General features: G+C 45.9%; 1 protein-coding gene and 1 long non-coding RNA gene across 10 annotated transcripts in view; one reads left to right on the top strand and one right to left on the bottom strand.

Annotated features, from left to right (window-relative positions):
* Window positions 1–13,707, bottom strand: part of LOC117221932 (uncharacterized) — a 96,729-nt gene extending 83,022 nt beyond the window's left edge. Inside the window, exon 1 of the long non-coding RNA XR_004490592.2 lies at window positions 13,504–13,707. This is a non-coding gene — a long non-coding RNA (uncharacterized LOC117221932). The remainder of the gene's footprint in view (window positions 1–13,503) is intronic.
* kug (FAT atypical cadherin kugelei) overlaps window positions 1–21,772 on the top strand; it is an 811,192-nt gene that overhangs the window by 726,261 nt on the left and 63,159 nt on the right. For all 9 annotated transcript variants that reach the window (XM_076520745.1, XM_076520740.1, XM_076520743.1 and 6 more), the window contains exon 6: window positions 14,827–14,888. In XM_076520745.1, the coding sequence (XP_076376860.1) occupies window positions 14,827–14,888 (62 nt within the window). The remainder of the gene's footprint in view (window positions 1–14,826; window positions 14,889–21,772) is intronic.

Raw genomic sequence — 21,772 nt, 5'->3', positions numbered from 1 at the left:
TCGGCTCGCGGTAACGAGGAGAAGACAGATGATGCCGATGGGTCGTTGTTTTCCGCGAGCGGGAACAACCGGAAAGAAAATAGAATCGTATCGCTCGCGAATGTCGGCGGGTTATCGTTTGAACAACGCGCGACGCCCGGGCGAAAGTATGTATTCTCGGCCGCTTGCTTCATCATCGATCCTCGGAGCGCGTTCGCGCTGCGATAAATACGCGGGCCCCGGCTCTTTTTTATTTCGGCGCTCGTGCGACACGTTGACCGGCGCGTTTTTATTTTATCGGACCGGCCACGGCTCCTACGACCGGCTCGGAAATAAATCGTCCCCCGGTTCCGCTGAATTTCCTCTTTATCGAGCATCGCACGCCGACTACGTATCGGCGTATCGCCCCGAGATTTTGCCCGTATTTCGGAGACCAAACGTGATTTCTGACTTTTACCGGCGCCCATTCGTACGACGAAGCGTCGCTCTTTCTTCTTGCAGGCTAGTCAGATTCTTTTCTTGCGTGCTTGGATTTTGAAATCGAGCGAATCGCGTGCGCAACAATTTTGTGACGTTATTGATGGAAATGAACAAAAAGCAATACACCGCGTATCCGGTTAAATAATGACATATATTTCATGTATGTACACGTGCTATTTAGTGTTCTTTATAGTGGATGTCCCAAAAATGTCTCGCAATCCGAAAGTGGCGGGTTCCTCGGGTCATTCGAAGCAACTTTTTCCTTTACAAAAATTTTCTCCGAGGCACGGTTAACGAGTTATTAACGAGAAACAGTGACCAATGAGTGGCGAGCTCGGCTGGCGCGAGGCCACCGAGCCAATGAGCGGAACTGGGCTTCGCGCGCTGGTTGGCTGGGCCGCCTCGCGTCAGCCGTACTCGATTCTTATTGGTCACTGTTTTTCGTTAATAACTCGTTAACGGTGCCTCGGAGAACATTTTTCTAAAGAAAGAAGTTGCTTCGAATGATCCGAGGAAACCGCCATTTCCGGATTGCGAGACATTTTTGGGACATCCTGTATACGTTTATGTAACTGCGACAGACTGACTAGAACGCGCTGTTTGACCCAAACAACTGAAACAATAACCTCAACGCACACAAAATAACTATCAAGGAGTGACGATGGGCACTCTGGGCACCAAGGAGAACTATGATCGATGAATGCCAACAGTTATACGGTGAATTCTCCGTAATCGATGCTCAGCTTGTGCACAAAAATGAACAATTTCGGAAGAGGAGAGTTTTTACAATCGTTGACAACCGGCAACCATAAAAGCGAGCCGCGAGGTTCGAACAATCTTCTCGGATTGTCCATTTCTGCGTACAATCTGAGCGTCGATTAGGGAGAAAATGTTGCGTTAAAACGTAAAACGGTGGATTCAGCATCGAATTGCGTGCCCGACAACGGGCCCATTAAACGCACGCGGGTTCGCCTAACATTTTATACGGGTCCGAGGTCACTCCCTGGCCATATTTACCCGAGATTATTACGCTTTGTCGGAGCTCGCGCGAGGATAACCGCGGCTAAAGCGGGACGAGGGGACGACGGAGACGTGGGGGCCGCATTCAGATTTCCCCTAATGATAGCATTACCGCGGAACAAGACGGCGAGAACCGAAACGAGCTACCAGATGCTGCGCGATCCTCGCGCGGAGGATGAATAGGTCGTTTACCCGGGGATCCGTCGGTCGTTTTGCGAGCCGCGAACCGAACATACTTTCTGCGGGCGAAGCATTACCCCGCGAACACGCCGAAATTGATCGCTCCGTCGATTTGGGAACCCGGCTACGATCGGATCGATCGAATTTCGGAGACGGGGCAAGACGGGAGGAGTTATCGGGCCCGATGCATCAATGGTACCGGGAAAGAATGCTACTCGCCGGAAACTGACGGAATATTGAACGGGGCTCCCTCGACGCCGGGAATTCACGATAGCGTTACCCTTGTTACGGGGGTCGCGCGATCGTCATCCCGGTGACCCTCTGATTTCGAGAAAACATCCAATTGAGAATATCTGCCTCGCCGAATTGCGAATCCGGTCTCCCAGATTGAACCACCGCCTGTTTCGAAATTGTCATTTCCAGCCGCGTCGCGTTCCATTCTCCTTTAGTCGGCTTGTTCTATCGATCACGCGGCCGGCGACTTTGTTCTCGAACTTTTTCGCTACATTTTCGACGATGTTACTTTGAATCGTGTCGCGTGGCCTCCGGATTGCCTTCGAATCGTGGCACGTGGCGTTCTCCAAATTTCCTTCGAATCGTGGCATGTGGCCTCAGAATTGCCTTCGAATCGTGTCATGTGGCCTTCGAATTGCCTTCGAATCGTGTCATGTGGCCTTCGAATTGCCTTCAATTGTCTTTGAATTGCCTTTGAATTGGCTTCGAATTGCCTCCAAATTGCCTTCGAATCGCGTCATGCGACCTCCGAATTGCCTTAAAATTGCCTTCAATTGTCTTTGAATTCCCTTCGAATTGTCTTCGAATCGTGGCGCGTGGCCTCCGAATTGCCTTCGAACCGTGGCAAAAAATTAGAAATAAAAAGGCCCGAAGAATCGCGACTTAGTATTCTCGTATCTGCCGGTTTCGCTTCTCCGACCTCCGAACAATTCCGGGAGAAATTCCAGTAACGAGAGACAGTCGCCGCAACATATTGGGAAATATCGCGCCGCAATTAGAGCCACGAAACTCCGTCGGATCCATGGAAAATCGTTGCCGTAGGTCCCGCGAGTGTGCCGAACGAGGCACGTCGGCATTCTTGCGCTTATGGCGCAGCGAAATATTGAACCGATATGACGGCCGAGCGTTCGCTGGCGCGCGAGCGCTGCCTTTCCCCGTGCAACAACCTATTACTCGAGACAGGGGATTATCTGATCTAATCTTGCAATGCCGTTCCCAAAACGCCGTCGTTATCCGTTATTATTCCCGGGTTTCTTTAAATAAGAACAATACGACGGCGGACGGTAAATGCAACGTTAACGCGAGCGGAGATCGCGCGGCGCTGATTCGCGTGCAATAACTTATGCAATCTCGCGTCTATAGCTCTCGGGGTCTCTCTTTATCGGGTCGACGACGCCGTTTTCCACGGAAATCGCGAAACTCCTCGCGGCCCCTCGTTTCCGGCCGCGTTACGCCCCATCGCGCGGTATTAACGGATTGTTCTGCAAGAATTCTATCGCGCGGAGGGTCGGGGCCACCCTCGCGGCCGAATCCGGTTTTCGTGGTCGCTACGTCGCGGTACGAATCGAGCGATCGAAAATCGATCTTTTTAAACCGGTACCATGCCGCGTTTCTTAATATTCCCCTTCGTTTTCCCGTGGCCAATCGTTTTATTCTTTTCCCAGTTTACTAGATTCATTTCAATCCGAAATCTTGTGCTTTCCAATGGGAAAACCCTTTGTTACGTGCCAGAAAAACAATGCAATTCGAAGAGAATTGGTGCACTTTAACTAGGGCCCGGTACCAAAGACTTTTATGCAAGATTTAATTATAACGAATTTTGATTATAAATTTCGATTACGTTAGATTCTTTTTCATAGTAGTTTTGATACGAAAAATTTATTAAATCGTTATTATATATCTGAATTACAAACACGATATAATTACGATTGTAATTATTACTTCTGTAATAAGATGAAATTGAAATCTTCCGATAACTGCGAAAACATCGAATAAATTAAGTATTACACACTGTGTACTGTGTATGTGTATAAATGGCTATTCAGGCATCGAATCTTGCAGTGCCATATAAATTAATAGACCACAAAGGCTGAAAGAATCGCAACAAGATTGCAATCGTGTACGACGATGCTCTTCGGAATTATCCGATCGATTCGAACTATACCCTGGAAAAGTAAGTTAACGATCGCGATTCGTGGAGAAACGAATGCGACGTTGTGATCGATGACAACCAGGCTGCGAATCTCGGTGTATTTCTGGCGTGTGCAAACTTTTAATTCAGTTTACCGGCAACGAATTCTCTAATATGGAAAACTGCGCGAACGTCCGCGGTCTAATAATCTGCATCCGCGGTCTAATAATCGGTCTAATAATGACGTATAATTCAACTTTGTCACTGCTCCTCGATAGTTAATACATCACTGCCGCGTTCGACGCGTAAAAATCGACGAGAAAATGAAAAAATTCGATTCGGATCTGAAAGAAACGGATAAATTACAATAAATTATGGTCGGTTAAACGGTGAAACGATGAAATATTGCAGCGATAAACGGAACCATTTCGGACGGTGAAATTGCAACACCGTGCGAGACAATGGCGGACAAGACGTCTGGTTAAAGAGTTATGTACCGATTTCATTAGCTGAATTCAATTATCGATATGCTACGGATTTTATGCATTCGTAATGCGCACGAGTGTGTCGAATGCGTAAAAAAATGCGAACCGCGGCGCTGGATTTATGGAACCTGTCGATTGGACAGGTTACAGAAATCATAAATATCATTTTTCAGCCGGACACGTTGACTTTGATTGATCCGGTGATTGATGCAAGAATACGTATGCTAATTTATTTTCTCCTCTTACTCCCGATTGCTAAATGTTTGTACAGCGTCTACGCTTTTAAATCTACGTCTTGGCTCGGGGTGTATCGAATTCAAGATGAGAACCACGAGTTACTTACGAGTTGATAATCGCATCAGAGAAAAACAGGTTTAGAAAATCATAATTTTCACGGAGACCGAAGTCAGGTTAAATGATTAGACAGCGGGTTTTATGCGTTCACCGTAAAAACTGCTAAGAGAAATACAGAATAATTACGAAGGGAATACATTATTTCCAATCGATAAAAACTAGCAGGAGACATTTTTACTAGGAGATTTTGTTAGCTCCAGTCTCGCACGATTGCCGAACAACATTTTTATTTTGCATAAAGATCCGCCGTCTGGTCACGAGCACGACCACGTTCCACCGTCGGGGTTTTATCGTAGCAACGAAAAATTTGAAATTGCATTTTCTTCTGATAGGATACGATAAGCTCTGGAATTTGTTATAATGTCGCGTTCCTGGGTAACGGTGGTTGCAGAGGCTAATGAAATCCTATAAAGAACACCCAGGCAACTGTCGAAGAGACAGTGCTTCGCGATAATAGGCAATTGACTTCGATCCGCCGACTATCTATGCCACTCGGTCAACGGTGTATAAAGATCTTCTTTGTCTGGCTTGAATATCGGGTTCACTCGAATCGCCCCGGGTTATAGGATATCAAACATTTGATCTCTGTGTACCCTACAATATCGAATCTTCTGTAAAATATTTTCTACGAGGCAGACGGGGGAGTGATTTATCTAGGCTCCCCCCCCCCCTTTGATTTTTCAATCTTGGCACCTGAAGTATCTCTTTACTGCTCGTCGATGTTTTTCTTGAGAGATCGTTGGCGTTGGTAAATTTAATACTAAAAAGGATATGCAGTAATTTTTCTCAGAAATGTTCGTAGATTGGAATTGAAAAAACGACAGATCCGAGAATACTGAGCCGCGATTCTTCGAGCCTCGGGGCGTTGACAAATAAAGACAGCGGCTAGCATGCTCGTGTACATTAATCTGAATTATTTCTAATTTTTTTGCCACGATTCGATGGCAATTCGGAGACCACGTGACACGATTCGAAGGCAATTCGGAGGCCACGTGACACGATTCGAAGGAAATTCCTAGGCTACGTGACACGATTCAAAGGCAATTCGAAAGCCACATGACACGATTCGAAGGCAATTCGAAGGCCACATGATACGATTCGAAGGAAATTCGGTGGCCACATGCCACGCTTTTTTACCTGACTCACGCCACAATTTTGTATTGTATTCCAAGAACTTCGTGGACCCTTTTAGCATCGACGTAGCAATAAATTACATAGGCGTAGGACTAGCACAGCGAAATTCACAGCGACCCGAAATTTGGCATTTCCGGGAGAAATTACGGCACCGCGTTTTATATCCTTTGAATTGCGACCGAGAATGTAGAATCTCGGTGCAACGATCGATGCGACGTTCTGTTTCTCGTTGACCGATTGCTTTATGGCTTTTTACCGCGTTCGTAACGAGCTGATTACGTCTTCTTTCGACGCGGGCGCTCTTATTTCTGGGACAATGAAGCCGAACATCCAATAGAACGAACGCTCTTAATCAGAGAGTCGTGTGATAATGATGCGCCGTGTCATTATTTTGTCATTGATGCGTGAAATCGTCAGTGCAGTTATCCTCAATTTTATGCGTGCTCGTTTTAATGATTCCGATAGGTCTAGAATGACTTTATGACTTCATTGGATTGTATCACTCGACGCAGCGCGTTGACTTCTGAATGAAATTACTATCGCCGTGAAATAATTTATTAGTCATCGATTTCAATCGAGAGCAGATGTTTCGACGCTTTGCGTCTCTTCGAAAGGAATTGCGAGTAATAATCAGACCGTGGATCTTTATGCAAAATAACAATTTTCTATGTCAATCGCTAGCTGCTAGATATATTTATTGTATATATTTATATATTATATATATTATATATATATATATATATATATATATATATATATATATATTTAAATAACAGATTCGCGAAGATTCGAAAAATCCGAAATTCGGTGTTCGAATACCTAATCGAATAACCTTCGACTTTCTTTATAGTGTTCATTATGACTCGAAGTAATTATTTCGCTGCAAAATCTTCGCAAGATTTTTCACAGAGATTAACACTAAACCTATCGCGGTCAAAGCGACCGCTTTCTTATTTTGCAATTCTGCAAAGTTCCGAGACTCTTTCGTGGAAAACGCTTGAACGAGTTATATTATCGGAGCAAGTTTTCTAACAAAAACTTTACAAATTCCAAATAAATTCGGTCTTCTCACTTTCGTGAAGCAGTACACGCCGGTTAGTATTACTGCTTGGTAGGTTTAGCGTAAACCGCAGCTTTTTTGCGACCGGCGCGGGGAACTTTTAGCTCGCACACCAACGAATCCGGGCAGTGCATTAAGTCATCGTCGAGCTCGATTTTTCTCGCGACTCGGACGATTCGTGCAACGGCGGACATTAGCCTCGCGCGGCCGCTTGTTTCCCCACCGCGACAATTGCGCGAGATTCGCGACACGCGGGCCTGATTAGCGGGTGTACACCTCGCGCGGCGGCTTCTAAGTAACGCCGCGAATTTTCTTCGAACTCGGCAATCGAACGAAGGGGGTCGACGGACTCGCGACCGAAAATGGGACGGTCGTATTTGAGAGATTGCGCGGCGCATTTGCAATTCAAAACAATACGTGCACGTCGAACGGGGGTAGTAATTGTTTCGATCCTCATATACAGGCATTAACGGGCGGTTGCGCCGGGCTTTCCGCGGGACGGGAAGGGTGAGAATTGCAGGAATCATGTCGGACGACGCTCGTTAAATTTGAAACCATCCGGGGTCTCCTGTGACTTCGGGACGCGCGGATATCGCGGCTTTCACGATCGCGGGACAAAAGATGCTTAATTTGTATGCCTAAATAACGCGGGGGTCGATCAATCTCTGAAATCGTGCTCGAGGAGAGTGAGAGAGAGAGAGAAAGAACGGGAGAGAGGAGAAACGAGTCTCATGGTTCACGCATTTCCTTTCATTAAATCGGTCTGGTACGCGGAACGTTTCTGACCCTGATTTACACCGGCGCGGAGTACTCGTTAACCCGATTGCGAGCGAAAATACTGAGCTCCGGTATATTGAGAAACGAAGGGCCGGTCGAAATCGTGGCGAGAAGGACACCGAGCTGACTCGATCGGATCGCGAGTTGCGACTACTTTTTTTTTAGAGAGCAAGTCGTTTCGCCTTTTCACCTTAATTTTTCTTGTAAACCACACGTTGTGCAAAAAAATGTTTCCAACAAAATTTGTTTGGTATGAAAAGGAGCAACTATTAGCACTAAACCTACCGCGGTCAAAGCGACCGCTTTCTTATTTTGCAATTCTGCAATGTTCCGAGACTCTTTCGTGGAAAACGCTTGAATAAGTTATATTATTAGAGCAAGATTTATAATAAAAACTTTGCTAATTCTAAATAAATTCGGTCTTCTCACTTTTGCGAAGGAGTACATGCCAATTAGTATTACTGCTTGGTAGGTTTAGCGTTAATTTTCTGCTGTTTTAGATTTTTGTCAAAATACTAAGGTCGCTGGACGAAAAAAGTGTCGCTCGCGTTGCTTAATCGCCTGCATTCTCGCGTCGATTGTAATAAACAACGATTCGAACATTTCTTGTATTAAAAATCGACTAAAGAATAGCTCGATAAACATTCTTGCATCTTACTCAAGACAACCCTCGTGTTTCGATAAAAAAGGAAAATACGTAGCAAAATCCAAATCGTTGCCGCGTGTGCTTACATTTTTAAATGCTGACATTTTTTTATACAACATATAGTTTATCCTCTATTTCAGTCGGACACGCTTGACATTTGTACGAAGTTTTGTCAATGGAAAAACAAAACGGTAATTCGGGGGGGAAAACGCTGTGCGAAGGAAACGAGTGTGTTTAACCCCATTAATTCTTCGTGTCGATGTTCGTCGGTGCTTTTTTTCGTCGATGTAACGCCTGAAATAAAACGTTTCAATTGCAATTCATTAAAAGGCAAAAGCTGCCGGGACTACGGGGAAATATGCAACGCGACAAGTTGCGCCGATAAAATCGGAGCGCTGTATCAAAGGATTTTTTTAAAACAGCTTTCACGCAATTTTACTGCGATCATTTATTTCGATACCAGTCTTCGGAATATTTTATTAAATGCCACGCGATCCTTTTACGGGATATTAAAAAGCCGAACAAAGGGAAACGTGTTCGACTTGCCTGACTATGGCATCCGTACGCGTCGTGACTTCGACAAAACGAGGAGCACGGGAAAATGTATATTCGGTTGTTGTTTGCCTTTTCGCGTTGCACAACATTATTCCATTTCACGTTGATGCCTCGGCATGTTTCGTCTAATTGTATTACAATTTCGTTCGTTCGTTCGTTTTAAACGCGAAGATTTTTTAATGAAACGCAATTTGTGAAATTAAAGAGACACGGACGAGAAGCTCTCGAGTAATAATGAACGGGGCATTCAAATCAATTAGTAGATTCTGCTATTATCTCGCCGCTCGTAAAAATGATAATGAAAGGATCGGTTTGTTAGTTGGAAAAATTCGTGCAGAAAAATGCATGTCGGAGGAAATTTTAATTTCACCATTAATTCCAGCGTTATCCTCTACCGATGGCATGTTTGTAATTCGCGGCGCGTAAAGTTAATTAAATCGCGGAACATAAAATAATGATATTTTTAGAAAACTTATAGCTTTCGCTTCTCGGGATGCCAAACGCTTATTATTATACAACGATCTTAAATTTGCAGATGCAATCGAATGAAATTAAAGGTCTTCGGATATTCAGGCATTCTTCGATAATTATCGAATAATTAATAATAATAATCGATCTATTCTATTGCTTTCAACGTTTCTTAAAAGCAACCGATTTATTCGAGTTCTACTGTAAATGATTACCTCGAAATTAATTGTACACCGTGAACATAGCTTCAGTATTTTTCTTATATCTTTGATTACAATCTTTAAATATGTAGTAGCATTAGAAAATTTCAAACAAGAACAAAATCGGTATTGTAAAATAATAAAATTATTGATTTGAAATTTCGAAGAAAGTTAATTCGTCTTCCGCAATGAGCAAAAAAAGAAAAAATACTTGACGTCGACGTAAATTAAAAATCGTATTAAAAACTAAAACTATTTATTCTAAAATTGTGATCGAAGATGCAAAAAGAACTCGATCGAAGATGCAAAAAATAATAGATCCCCGTACAAAGTAAAGTATTCGTACTAAAAAAACAGCATTGCAATGAATCTAATTTGAACAAAACTAATGAAAGACGACTTAATTCACTTTCCATAATTAACGGGGAAAATATTTTCCAAGCAAGCCAGCCAAGTAATAATGAATCTGGTTTGTGCAGACTTCTGTAAAATGTAAAACGAATTCACTCACCTTTCTTAATTAATAAGAGAACACGTATTTCCACGGCGAGTCAAATAAGATCGAATAAAAAGAAATGGAATCCGTGTAACATCGAGTCGCCGAACAGAATCCGATCGGAGGTTCGAAACGATTGGAAATCGCGATAAAGAACGAGAATGATGTCGCGAGCAAAGAATCCGTGGACGATTTCTTTAAACGAAATAAAATGAAAAGCGTCTCCGGGGAGGATCGCGACGAAGTTGGTCCTGCGATGTCGCACGGTGTGCTTTTTCACGGTGTGGTTTTCCACGAAGTTGTCGCCAACGCGTGTGTGTGTGTTTTCCACAATGTATTTTTCACGGGCCGTCATAAAGTGTCCTCCCAACGGGTTTCGAGATCCGCGGTCGAGGACGTTCCGCCGGATCTCGGCCGCGTCCTTTGGGACTGTGACGCGAACCGCGAATAAATCTGCCGCGATCTACACCGATCTACCGAAAGTTCGCGTCACGCAACAACGATCCGGGTCGTCGCCGTTGTCGTTACAGTTACAGTTACATACCGCGAACGCGGTTCCGTTGCACCCGTCTGATTTCCGATAACGAATCTTCCGCGGGTCGCGATCGCGCGCCTCCGTTGCATCGTTGCTGCATCGGCGACGCGCTCGACGACGCGGCGCAGCGCGGCGAGAGCCGAGGAACAAAAACGAAAAGCAATTATTTAAATGCGTTTCACCGCGCGGAACACGCCGTGTTCCCTCTCTGCGAGCCGTTTTCCCTCCGTTTTTCATTTTTTCCCTCCACCTCCCGCGGCTCCTCGGTGTCGCGGTTCCCGTTCCCGTCGCGCTCTTCACCCTGTCTAGAGGGTGTCGCGAAACTCGCGGGACAGAAAAGAATTATAATAAACCGGGACCCCTCAAAGAATAGCTACTCGAGTTCTCTCTTTGCGCGTCCCGTGTTTCGAGGAGGTTCTGAATGCATAAAAGAATGGACAGTATCCGACGCTTCATCTGTACGCCGCCGCGCCCGGCGTGTTCCCCCGCGCTTGTCGTATACGCTGATCCAGCCGGCGAGCTTTTGTTCTCGGTTTAATGAAATTTCGTTTGACTTCGCGCTCCACGGAGTTGTCTATAAACGCGGCGACCGGGGAATTTGTTGGCCGCAGAGATAATTCGATCCCGCCGCGATGTTCCGATTTAATTTAAACTTGAATTCCGGATTTATGCGGCGGAATGCGCGGCACAAAAATTCAGCCGGCGTAAATTAGCCGCGGTTAATGGAGAGAGCCGACCCGGTTAGGTAAAAACGTTCAGATGTGTTTCACGTTCAGTTACAACGTAGTCGAAATTACCGTGTAATTGAAACACCGTCTAATTAGATCGCGAAATTGAATTACGATGTGATCGAGTTAGCGCAACTCTTGATCCCGGGGCATTTTTAGCCCACCCTTTTCGCGGCACCCCGCGCATTCCCCGTCGGTTTCTGGGGGACGCGGCTGCTCTCTGTGGTTCGCGTCGTTGTTCACTTTTCTCTTCTTCTTCTTCTTCTTCTTCTTCGGATCGCGAATTCCGACGAGGAAAACCAGGCGACGGAATGTCGAGCCCGTTATTACCGTCTGCGTGTCGGCTCCCAGGCCAGGAGGCGAGTAGTCGGCGAACAATGACGTTGCACTTGACGGCCGATGTCGATGGCCGATGCACTCGATCTCCGTGAAATATTCCGCGCCGCGATGCAGCCTTACCTGCCCCTCCTCTTCCGCGTGCACCACGGGAATCTCGTTATTACGGTTATTAGAGTTTGTCACGGACGTTTCGGGGAAGGCTCGAGGTCGGCGCGACGTCGACGATTTAATCGGCCTCGGGAGGTCGCAGATCCGAGGACCGTCGACGTGGACCGAAAGTGCAACCCGCTGTTTGCGAAATCGTGAATTAGATCTCGGACGTCGGATCGATGGGTCTGGTCACTGCGAAACGATTTACAGTGGCTCGCGTTGATGTTCGGATACATTCTAAGACACACAGAATAACTTTTTCTCGAATTGAACGAAATTATTTGATTTTTCTTTTCAGACGTCGGAGGGACTGCTGTACCGTACAGTGACTAAAATACTTTCTTTTTTAATTTTTATTGCTGATATTGCATTGTTCAAATTTTCGTTATTGGCTCGGAACGAACAATTGCAATCTTCATAAAGCGTTTTGCGGACATTGCTTCGCGAACTGATCCTTCTAACGTCTCAAAAATAATACAAGTCATTTTGAGAATTTTATACTGTTTTAAAAGCTCTTTTAAGAATTTTATACTGTTTTAAAAGCACTTTTAAGAATCAAACAATTGCAATCTTCATAAAACGTTTCGCGGACATTGCTTCGCGAACTGGTCCTTCCAACGTCTCAAAAATAATACAAGTCATTTTGAGAATTTTATACTGTTTTAAAAGCTCTTTTAAGAATTTTATACTGTTTTAAAAGCACTTTTAAGAATCAAACAATTGCAATCTTCATAAAACGTTTCGCGGACATTGCTTCGCGAACTGGTCCTTCCAACGTCTCAAAAATAATACAAGTCATTTTGAGAATTTTATACTGTTTTAAAAGCTCTTTCAAGAATTTTATACTGTTTTAAAAGCTCTTTTAAGAATTTCATACCGTTTTAAAAGCTGTCCGAATGTCAACGCGAGTCACTGCATGCAGAGACACCGTGTGCATTGCACCGTAATTACAAATCGGGACGATTCATGCCCGTAATGAACGTATCGCCGAATGAGTCATCGCGAAGCATTCTTGGAAAGTATAACTCGGTTATTGTCACCATTCAGAATTGCCGATGCGATAATTTGCGTTACGTCAAGCGAGCTCGATATCTGGGAGACAAAACATGAATGCCTATAAATGGAAGAAACTGATCTGCCACACTAGTTGTATTCCACGCGCACTTTGGTATTGCATGATATTGTAAATTGAACAAATAATACAATAAACAAATGCAACAAATGATGAACAAAAATGATAGAATTGCCTTTGAGCGAATGCGGTAAGACAAAATTGAAGATAAAATGAAATTTAGAGATTGTCGCGTTAGGGGCATCTGTTTAATAATTATTCAAACATATTTAAATTTTTACAATGTTAATTGTGGAGAGGAAATACGATTATACGAGCCTCGCAGCTCATTTTTATAGCTCCTCTTCTCAAATTGTTCATTTTTTTTTATAAAGTGAAATAAAATTAGGGAGAAATTATTGTATAACTAAACTATTGTAAAACTATTGTAAAACATAACCCTCTCTCTCTCTCTCTCTCTCTATATATATATATATATATATATATATATATATATATATATATATATATATATATATATATATAGAGAGAGAGAGAGAGAGAGAGAGAGAGAGAGAGAGAGAGTTATAAGGAGAGTTATACTTTAGTTATATAATAATTTCTCCCTAATTTTCTTTCAGTTTATAAAGAAAAATGAACAATTTATATATATAATTACAAATTGTAACAAACAATAAACAATATATACATATAACTTACTTGTATTACTAGGTAAGAATCGCTCCCACAGCTCTGGCAATTAAAACAGCAAAATATTTCAAACTTAATCTTCTCTTCAAGATCCGTAAGATTCGCGAATCGGTCATCGAAACGTAAAATCATCGTGGCGAACGTTCCCATCCAATTAAATCTTAAGTTGAACAAGGCTCGGATCCGATCCGTGATGAAACCGCGAAACAGAAGTTGGCAACCGTGCCGCAACCCTTTCGTCGTCCGGTTCGCAACGGAACGGCTTCGGCGGCAACGTGATTAGTACTTCCTGCCGGAATATAAAATCCCGGTCGTTTGTCGTTGTTACCGGAAGCCGTAGAAGCATCGGTGAAAAAATGTCGTCGCGACATCTCAGGGGCTTCTCGCCGGCTCGGCTCGGCGCGGCGCCGTGTTCCCTTTGCTCTTCTCGGGCGACCGTTTCCCGTGCGGAAACTTCCCGGAAACCGTCCGCATCCGGCAAAGTCGTCCGGCTCGGCGCGGAGCGTCTCGACGCGGAAAGCCCGCCGCCGTCGCGCCGCTTTTTCTCCGGAACTCTTACATTGAAATTTCTTGCGCGGCTCGGCCCGGAAACGTCGGAGCGAAAAAAATGAAGAAAACGTAGAAAAACGTGGCGAAAGGGGTGTGCGTGGGATCCGGCAGGAGAAAGCAATTTGCCGCGAAATTGTTACGCTCCCGGGGACTGGTCGAGCGGCGAAACCCAATTACTATTTCGACCGAGAAACGAGAAACGTCGGCGCACAGCAGTCGAGGAACGAGGAATGCCGGACAATGGCGGTCGAAATTCTCCGTTCGCCGATTATTTTCCGACGACGCTCGTTTCCCAGATGCGTTGAAAAACGCGGCGGCGGATTGTCCGGGCCGAAGGATCCTCGCGGACAAACGTTTGTTGTCCGCGGCGGGCCCCGATCTCGAATCCGCAAGAGTGCCGGGATTCGCTCGGTCGCCGGGATTTTCCCGGCGAATTTTCCCGAACGACTAAAATAGATTCCGACGGGAAATAAAACGGAGGAGAGGAGACCGCACGAACGAATATAATCGGAGAGGGAAGTTCGAGTGTTCGATTCGCCGTCCCGTGAATTCTGAACGCTATCATCTCGTCCGCGTTCGTTTCATCCGGCTAATCTTTGTCCCGCTAATTGAGCCTTTTTTTCGTCGTCGAAAGAACGAACGAACGAACGAATCGCCGTGCCGGACCCGTGCCGCGCCGCGCCGGTCGAGGTTCGCGATCCGGTGAACGCTTGATTGAAACATCGTTCAATCAGGATTTATGAAGTCCCGGCTAATTTTTGCGGCGCACGGTTTTTGTTCCAGGTCTGATCACGACCAGCGGCAGGAAGCTCGACAGGGAGAACCAGGCCGAGCACGTTCTCGAGGTGAGTTTGCATATAAATTATCCACCCCCGACGTATTATGGCAGCTCGATCCGAAACTGTCCGGCCGAGTTATTTATGCCGGCTTCTGGATGTTTTGGCGGCATTGTCTTACGATTAATTGCCCGCGCGCGCCGATCGGATTTTCATGGTGAAATATTCCGGTTCTTTCACGCGGACGGGAACATTCGTTATTGCTTAGAATATTAATTCTTCGCGGCGGAATTATTCATTGCTCGGCCGAACGCTGGGTTTGCGCTGTAATTTGCGACGCACACGTTCGGGCTGTCGTTTCGTGAATAGTTGCAACTATAAACTAGATTTGTAGATTTCATATTAGTATATCGATATTACGCGCGGACTATTTATGTTCGCGATCGTTTCGTGCCTATTGGCGTAATTATTTGAACATTTATTCCGGGGCATAGCGCGTAAATATGTCGAGTAGGGGAGGACTGCCCTGAATGAGACAGTTTTCTACGATAAAATTGTACTTGTAACTTGTGTTATGCGTATCTCTATTATGCACCGAACCGCGAATTTTTATGCGAAACGAGAATTGTCTGCGTCGATTGCAAGAAACAGAAGCTAGCAACGACGCTATGCATTATTATAGCGAAAGAACCGATCTTTCGAACTATTCGAACTAGAATTAGCAGCGCTCGTGGCAGCGCTCCTTAACTTTGCCAACAAATGAAATAACTCTACTCCCAGGTGTTGCTCGATCTAAATTAGTAGTCTGGCATTCTCCATGCAGGCGCTTGAAAATTAAATTTCAATTTCGTTGAAGAGACCGCGGGTAAATTTCGGGAAAGTATGTTCGAGACGGCGGATAAGAGGATCATAATCGCGAGTAGTTAGAGGGGCGGAACGGCCGCAATATTTGCAGGAACTTAGTTTCTTAAAACTGTTGAACATTTAACGCGATCCCAGTCGGGTCTCGAGAGGATCCCCGAAGCGACTAAGTATAGCCGGCTTTAGCAGTTCCTTGGCTCGCGCACCAGCTTTGCCGGAATAATCACCTTACGTTAAGTAGAATCGTGCGTCGATGCTCGTAGCTCTCGCGAGGCGAGGATGCACGCGACCCGGTGCACCGTCCTCGCGATAAGTCTGCCTGCTGAATAAAACGACGTCGCGGCGCGGCGCGGCGGCAGGATGCGTTCGCGACGAATTTCCCAGATTCCGATGCGGTGGTAAAACAAGCGCCGAATCCTCTTCGAAAGGCCGCGCGGCTGCGAGAGGCTTAGGGACGATTTGGTAATTGCTGTCGCGGAACAAATAACTCTCGGTCGTTCGGGCCGCGCGACGACTCGACTGTTCGCAAATCGTGAATCGGTGCGACCAGACCGCGGATATCCGTGCAAATTCGAATTTTCGCCAAGTATTTCGTGGAAACGAAAACAAGGACACGACCGAGCGATAAATTATTATCGCGTGACCGATGATTAAACCCTTACCATACCTCTCATTGGTCAGTGGTTTTCGTTAATAACTCGTGAACAAAGTCGCGGATTGCATTTTCACAAAGGAAAAAGTTACTTATAATTACCTCAGCTACCCCACATTTCCGTATTGCGAGACATTTTTGGGACACCCTGCAGTTTTTGCAATGATTAGAAGTTTTTCGAGAGAATTTACCGTACACACCGAATCCTCCCGATAAAAGCAAGATATCGTCGCTATCCTGTCCAGTCGGGTTTCCACGACAGGTTCCTTGCGATCTCATGGATCAGCGAATAGAGCAGTGCGGTCCAGCGAGCGGAGCCTGGCAGAACTATAATCTTCCGGCAAATGTTAACGGACCTCCCAGCCAGTTCGCCGGTTCGATGTCCTGCCGAACAACGAGATCGAAGATCCAGACCCGCATAAATCGATGAGCCAACTTCTGGCCGCGTTTCCGCTCGCTAAGTCGGACTTAGCCTCGCGAAGCCGGATGGGATCCCCGGGCTCCGCTTAATAAATTCCGTCCGAACGCGAGATGCGTCGTGTGTATCGGGAACAGGACGGGATCGGCACGGCGACGGCCGATTTGCCGGCAGGTAAAAAACTCGTTACGAGAAGCCCCGAAGTGGCGGAGAGCCCGCCGAACCGTTCCGAGCGGGCTCTATTTATTTCCGAGCCGGCTCTCGCCCGGCGAACCTTTTCCCGAGATTGGTATACTCCTTTGCTCTTCCCATTGTAGCGAAATTCCAGCGTTTCGCAACACATATACTTTCGGGGCGGGAAAGAGCGAGGAACGGGTGGTGGAGGGGGAGCGGCTCTCGGAGTCGGCTCTGCCTTTAATCCAGACGCGGAGAGAAAAGAAATCCCCCAAGAGTCCCCAATGACGATCCCCGCCGAGAAATGCCTCACCTTGTCCCGTCCTTGATTCTCCATTCACTCCATCCGACTGTCTCTACCATTCTCTGTCTCCCCCCGTTCTCACACCCTTCGCGGCCCTTCGCGCCCTCGACTGTTTCTTTCCCGTTCGGGCGCGACGGGTCGACACCCTCGAACCTGCACCCGCGCGTAGCCGTCTCCTCTCGCTTTCACCGTCCAAGACGTCCGACCCTCCCTCTCGCTTCTCATTTTACTTTTCAATCTTCGGGAGGATGCGATTTTCTTCCTCATTTCCAGTCTGACAATATTAGAGGGTAAGGGGAGACCGGCCGATTCCAGAGAGCTGCCAGACAGCGGCGGCAGCAGCAGCAGCAGCGAGAAGAACTAAGAGATAGAAAAAGGTGCATCCGTAATCGACCTTATCACCTGTTAGCATTAGCACGCCGTTTCAGAATTCGATTTACCTTAACGACCCGCCCCGCTCCTTATCGATCCCGCCGAGATTTCTGCCGGAATGGGTTTAATCTTCGATACCGTCTCGTACGGGAACGCATCTTGTTTCTTTCGCGCGACCGTTTCGTTGCCGGCCGGGAGAATACGAGCGTTGTTTTCGCGCGTGGAAGAACTTTAAACGAGACCGGAATTTCGGGAGTTTTAGGAACTACCCTTGTTTGTGTTAAATGTACCATTTGCTTGGATTAGTTTTTCATCGTCATTGATAAATTATACTACTTTGTACGTCTTTATTATATTCGGACACCTTTTAAAACGGAGTACAGTAATGTCTCTCTAATCGACGCTCAGATTGACCACAGAAATGGACAATTTGGGGACTGGAGATACGATTATTCGAGCCCTGCGGATCGTTTTTATAGTTACGAATTGTCAGCAACTATAAAAACGAGCTAGAAGGTTCGAATAATCGTATCTCCTCTTCCCAAATCGTCCATTCTTTTGGACAATTTGAGCGTCAGTTAGGGAGACATTACTGTACTTTGTAACAATTATGAGAGTTCTGCGATTGTGCACAAAAAATGGACAATTTGGGAAGCGGAGATATGAATATTCGAGACTTGCGGCCTATTCTTATAATTGTTGATAATCGGTAACTATAAAAACGAATTGCAAGGCTCGAATAATCGTATTTCTTCTTCCCAAATTGTCAATATTTTTACATAGTCTGAGCGTCAATTACGGAGAATTTATTGTATAGAGAATCGGAAAACTCTCATAATTGTTACAAAGTACAGTAATGTCTCTCTAATTGACGCTCAGATTATCCATAAATTGTCTTCCCAAGTTGACCATTTTTCTGCGCAATCTGTGCGCGAATTAGGGAAAAATTACTGTACTTTCTTCAGATGTTAGTCTCGCTCTTAATTCTTCCAATAATTTCCCTGCAATAACTCATCCGCTTCTTCCATGAACGTTGTACGAACCAAAATCGATATCGTAACAGTTTCTCAGCCCCGGTACAGTTAGGATTCGCGGACAATGATCAATTACGGGAGGAAGGAAGTCTCGAGTACGCCGGCGAAGATTTAATTCGATTTATCGTTTAGTTTATTGCGCATCAATCTCCGGAAGATTGGAGAGGATATTCGAGGCCGAGCTAACGGCGGCGCCGTTCTCCAAACAGTTCGCCCCTTCGCCATTAAAACTTGCGCTTTACGTAAGCGAAGCGTTTCTGCATAAACCCGCCGGCGAATTTCTCGCGGTCTCGTCTCGATCGTAAAAGTTACGACGCCTCGGTACCGCTAGGCTTCCCGGCTGAAACTTATTCAGCGTTTGTTTAGCCGCGTCGTCTGCGTCCCGGATAAAGTTTCGCGAATCGAACCCGGTATCTTCTGTCAGAATCTCCGCGCGGCGCGGAGCGAAGCGAAGCGGCACGGCGCTAGCGCATCGCGGACGCGCTCGCGGTGCAGGGCCATGCACGCGCGACGACTGCACCGGTACGCGTACGTGTGCGGGAGACTGTAATAGAATGCGATCGAACGGTTCGAGGAGGTAAGGAGATAAATCCGAGACGGCGTTATCGCGCGTATCTACTTTAATCGGATAGAAGTCGCCGAGGGACGACCCCGTTCGAAACCGCGGTTTAAACCAAAACGCGTATCCGGATCCAGCAGATGAATCTTGCGAAATTGAATTTGTGAAACGGCCCGAAGAGCCGAGCCGTCGACGCTATTTTCTACTTCTTTTTTGTTTGTATGTTTTTGGTGGAAACAAATAAATGAAATTACATTCGGAACTTCACGAAGTATATAGAAGATTCTAGCATTGCTTAAAAAAGGTAAAAGACGCGTGACGTATTAAATATTTTTAAATATCCTGTAATGTGGCAAATTATCGGATAAGACATTTTAATCGAGGACGGCGGAATTATTGGTTGCGCAGAGAACCGTATATTCGACTGCACGATGTGTTTTATCGCGTTTGCTTCGCAAATAAGTACGTAATTTTTGGTCGAAATCCTTTTCGATCTTCGGCAGGTAATCGCGAGATATACTAAGTCAACAATGGGTCATTTTAATCCGCCCGTAAAACCGTTAATACCGGCAGGGGAATAATTCTCGTCTCGAGCAATTAGCAATAACTTCTGAATCTCCGAATGCAGAATCGAAGTAAATTATTCTCGGCGCGGGTTCGTTATTTCCGTGCCGTAGTCAATTAGCGGGACCGTAACGTGTTGTAGGAGTCGATGAAAGTGCAAACCGAGTTCATGGCGGTAAACCGGTTCCCGATTCGGAAAAGCAACCGCATTAAAAACAGCTTCGGCAAAACGAAAAGAGGGGGGAAAGACGTAATCGCGGTTTAAGAGGGCTGCCGTGTCCCGGCCAGTGCCGAAATTACATTAATTTGGCACTAATAGAATTTCCACGAGGAGGGGAGACGTTACGAGGTTCCCATTTAAATTACATTTCGGAGCGGCGCGCGGCGGCGCTAACTTTGCAATGCAAATATATGCGGCCTCTTCCGGTGGCCCGGAATTAATCTCGGCCCCGGCGAAATAATGATCCAGAACGATATTTAATATCGGAAACGTGGATCGCCGTCGCGTCGGGCGCCGGCACAATGGACGACGGCACTCGACGTTTAACGAGCCGACGGCCGATGAGGACCGATAAAAATGAGATTTCGAAAGAAACAGTCGGAGAACGTGGCCGGACTCGTTGAAACCGATAATTAATTGTCGCGCGGGTTTAGTCCACGGGTCTTCGCGCGGGTTAACCCAATTATTGTTGCGAACTTGCGGCGACGGTCGTCCGTAAATGTCCGCCGGTAATTAACCGCGCGCGCACCCAAAGGAAAAACACGTTTCCCTTAATTGCGCTAACGATGCCGTTGTCAAAACCGAGCGACGAACTCCTGCAACGACGCGGTCCCCGCCCGAAAACGTTGCGAAACTAGCGTTTATCAATCGGAAGCATCGCGAGGATTCAGCATGCGCAACCCTTGCACTTCCGGTGCAACGGCGCCGTCGACCAAGTTCGTTCCGACGGTCCTCGGCGCCTCTTTTTTTCATAATCGCGGCATAATTTACGAACAACGCGTTCGTAGGCGCCGACGAAACCGCGTTTCCATGCCGCGGAAATCTGGCTCGCATTGTCGTCGGCTGCGTTTCGTCGCGATACATCGCGTCGTGCGACGTTCGTCGTTTAAAAAAAATCGACACGACGGTAAATAGCGTTGCTATTTAACCGGTCAGCTGTTCTCGACGAGTATACTCGTCACGGAGGAACAACAATGTTCTGCGTCGCGTTGCTAGAATCAAATTCCATTGCTTCATTTTATTATGATTTGCAAGAGATACGAATGTTGAAGAAGTAATTGATGCCATATAAGTTTGCTTCGCAATTTTTATTTAACACGTTGAATGCCACGGTGGTCACCGGTGACCTGCACTTAACTTGGCGATGACGCCATTGGCGAGACTCAATTTCGTACGCGTAAAATGCGCTTTGTCTTGTAAAATTAATGTACTATCAGTCAGAAAGATGATTTTAGATTTACAGTTAAAACGGCTTCGAGTGCAAAGGGTTAAAACAAATGTCAATATCTAAAATTTTGTATTATTACCATCGTCGATTCGAACAGTGACCCCTGTCGCAATTAACATGTCAAACATGGTTGTACACTGTAACTTATCTATTGCAGATAATATTTCAACATTATATGTATCGCATAAAAGAAAATTCATCGTGGCGCCACGGACAATTTCTTTAAAACCGGCGTGGCGTTCAACGTGTTAATTGAATGAAATACTTTAATTTCATGAAATCTTCGAGGTTTTTGGCGCGGTCGTGAAAGCGTTAACACAACATCGAACGTCGCAAGGAAACAGTTCGGCGAAGTCAGAGCCGGGCCACAATTGGAACCTCCGGTTCGATCGCAAACAGACGATTCAATACGAACGATATTGTCGTTCGAGCGGACGGTCGACAATGACCCTGAACAGAAAAGTTCTCTCGTTACCGGCTCTCCAAAGATGACTTCGAGGCCAGATATTCGCCAGGCCGGCGGAACGAAAAAGGAAACACAAAGAGGAAGCCGCCGCGCGGCGCGGG

Source organism: Megalopta genalis, chromosome 4, assembly GCF_051020955.1.
Source record: "Megalopta genalis isolate 19385.01 chromosome 4, iyMegGena1_principal, whole genome shotgun sequence".
Classification (NCBI taxonomy): Eukaryota; Metazoa; Arthropoda; class Insecta; order Hymenoptera; family Halictidae; genus Megalopta; species Megalopta genalis.
This window is presented reverse-complemented; position numbering and strand designations above follow the sequence as displayed.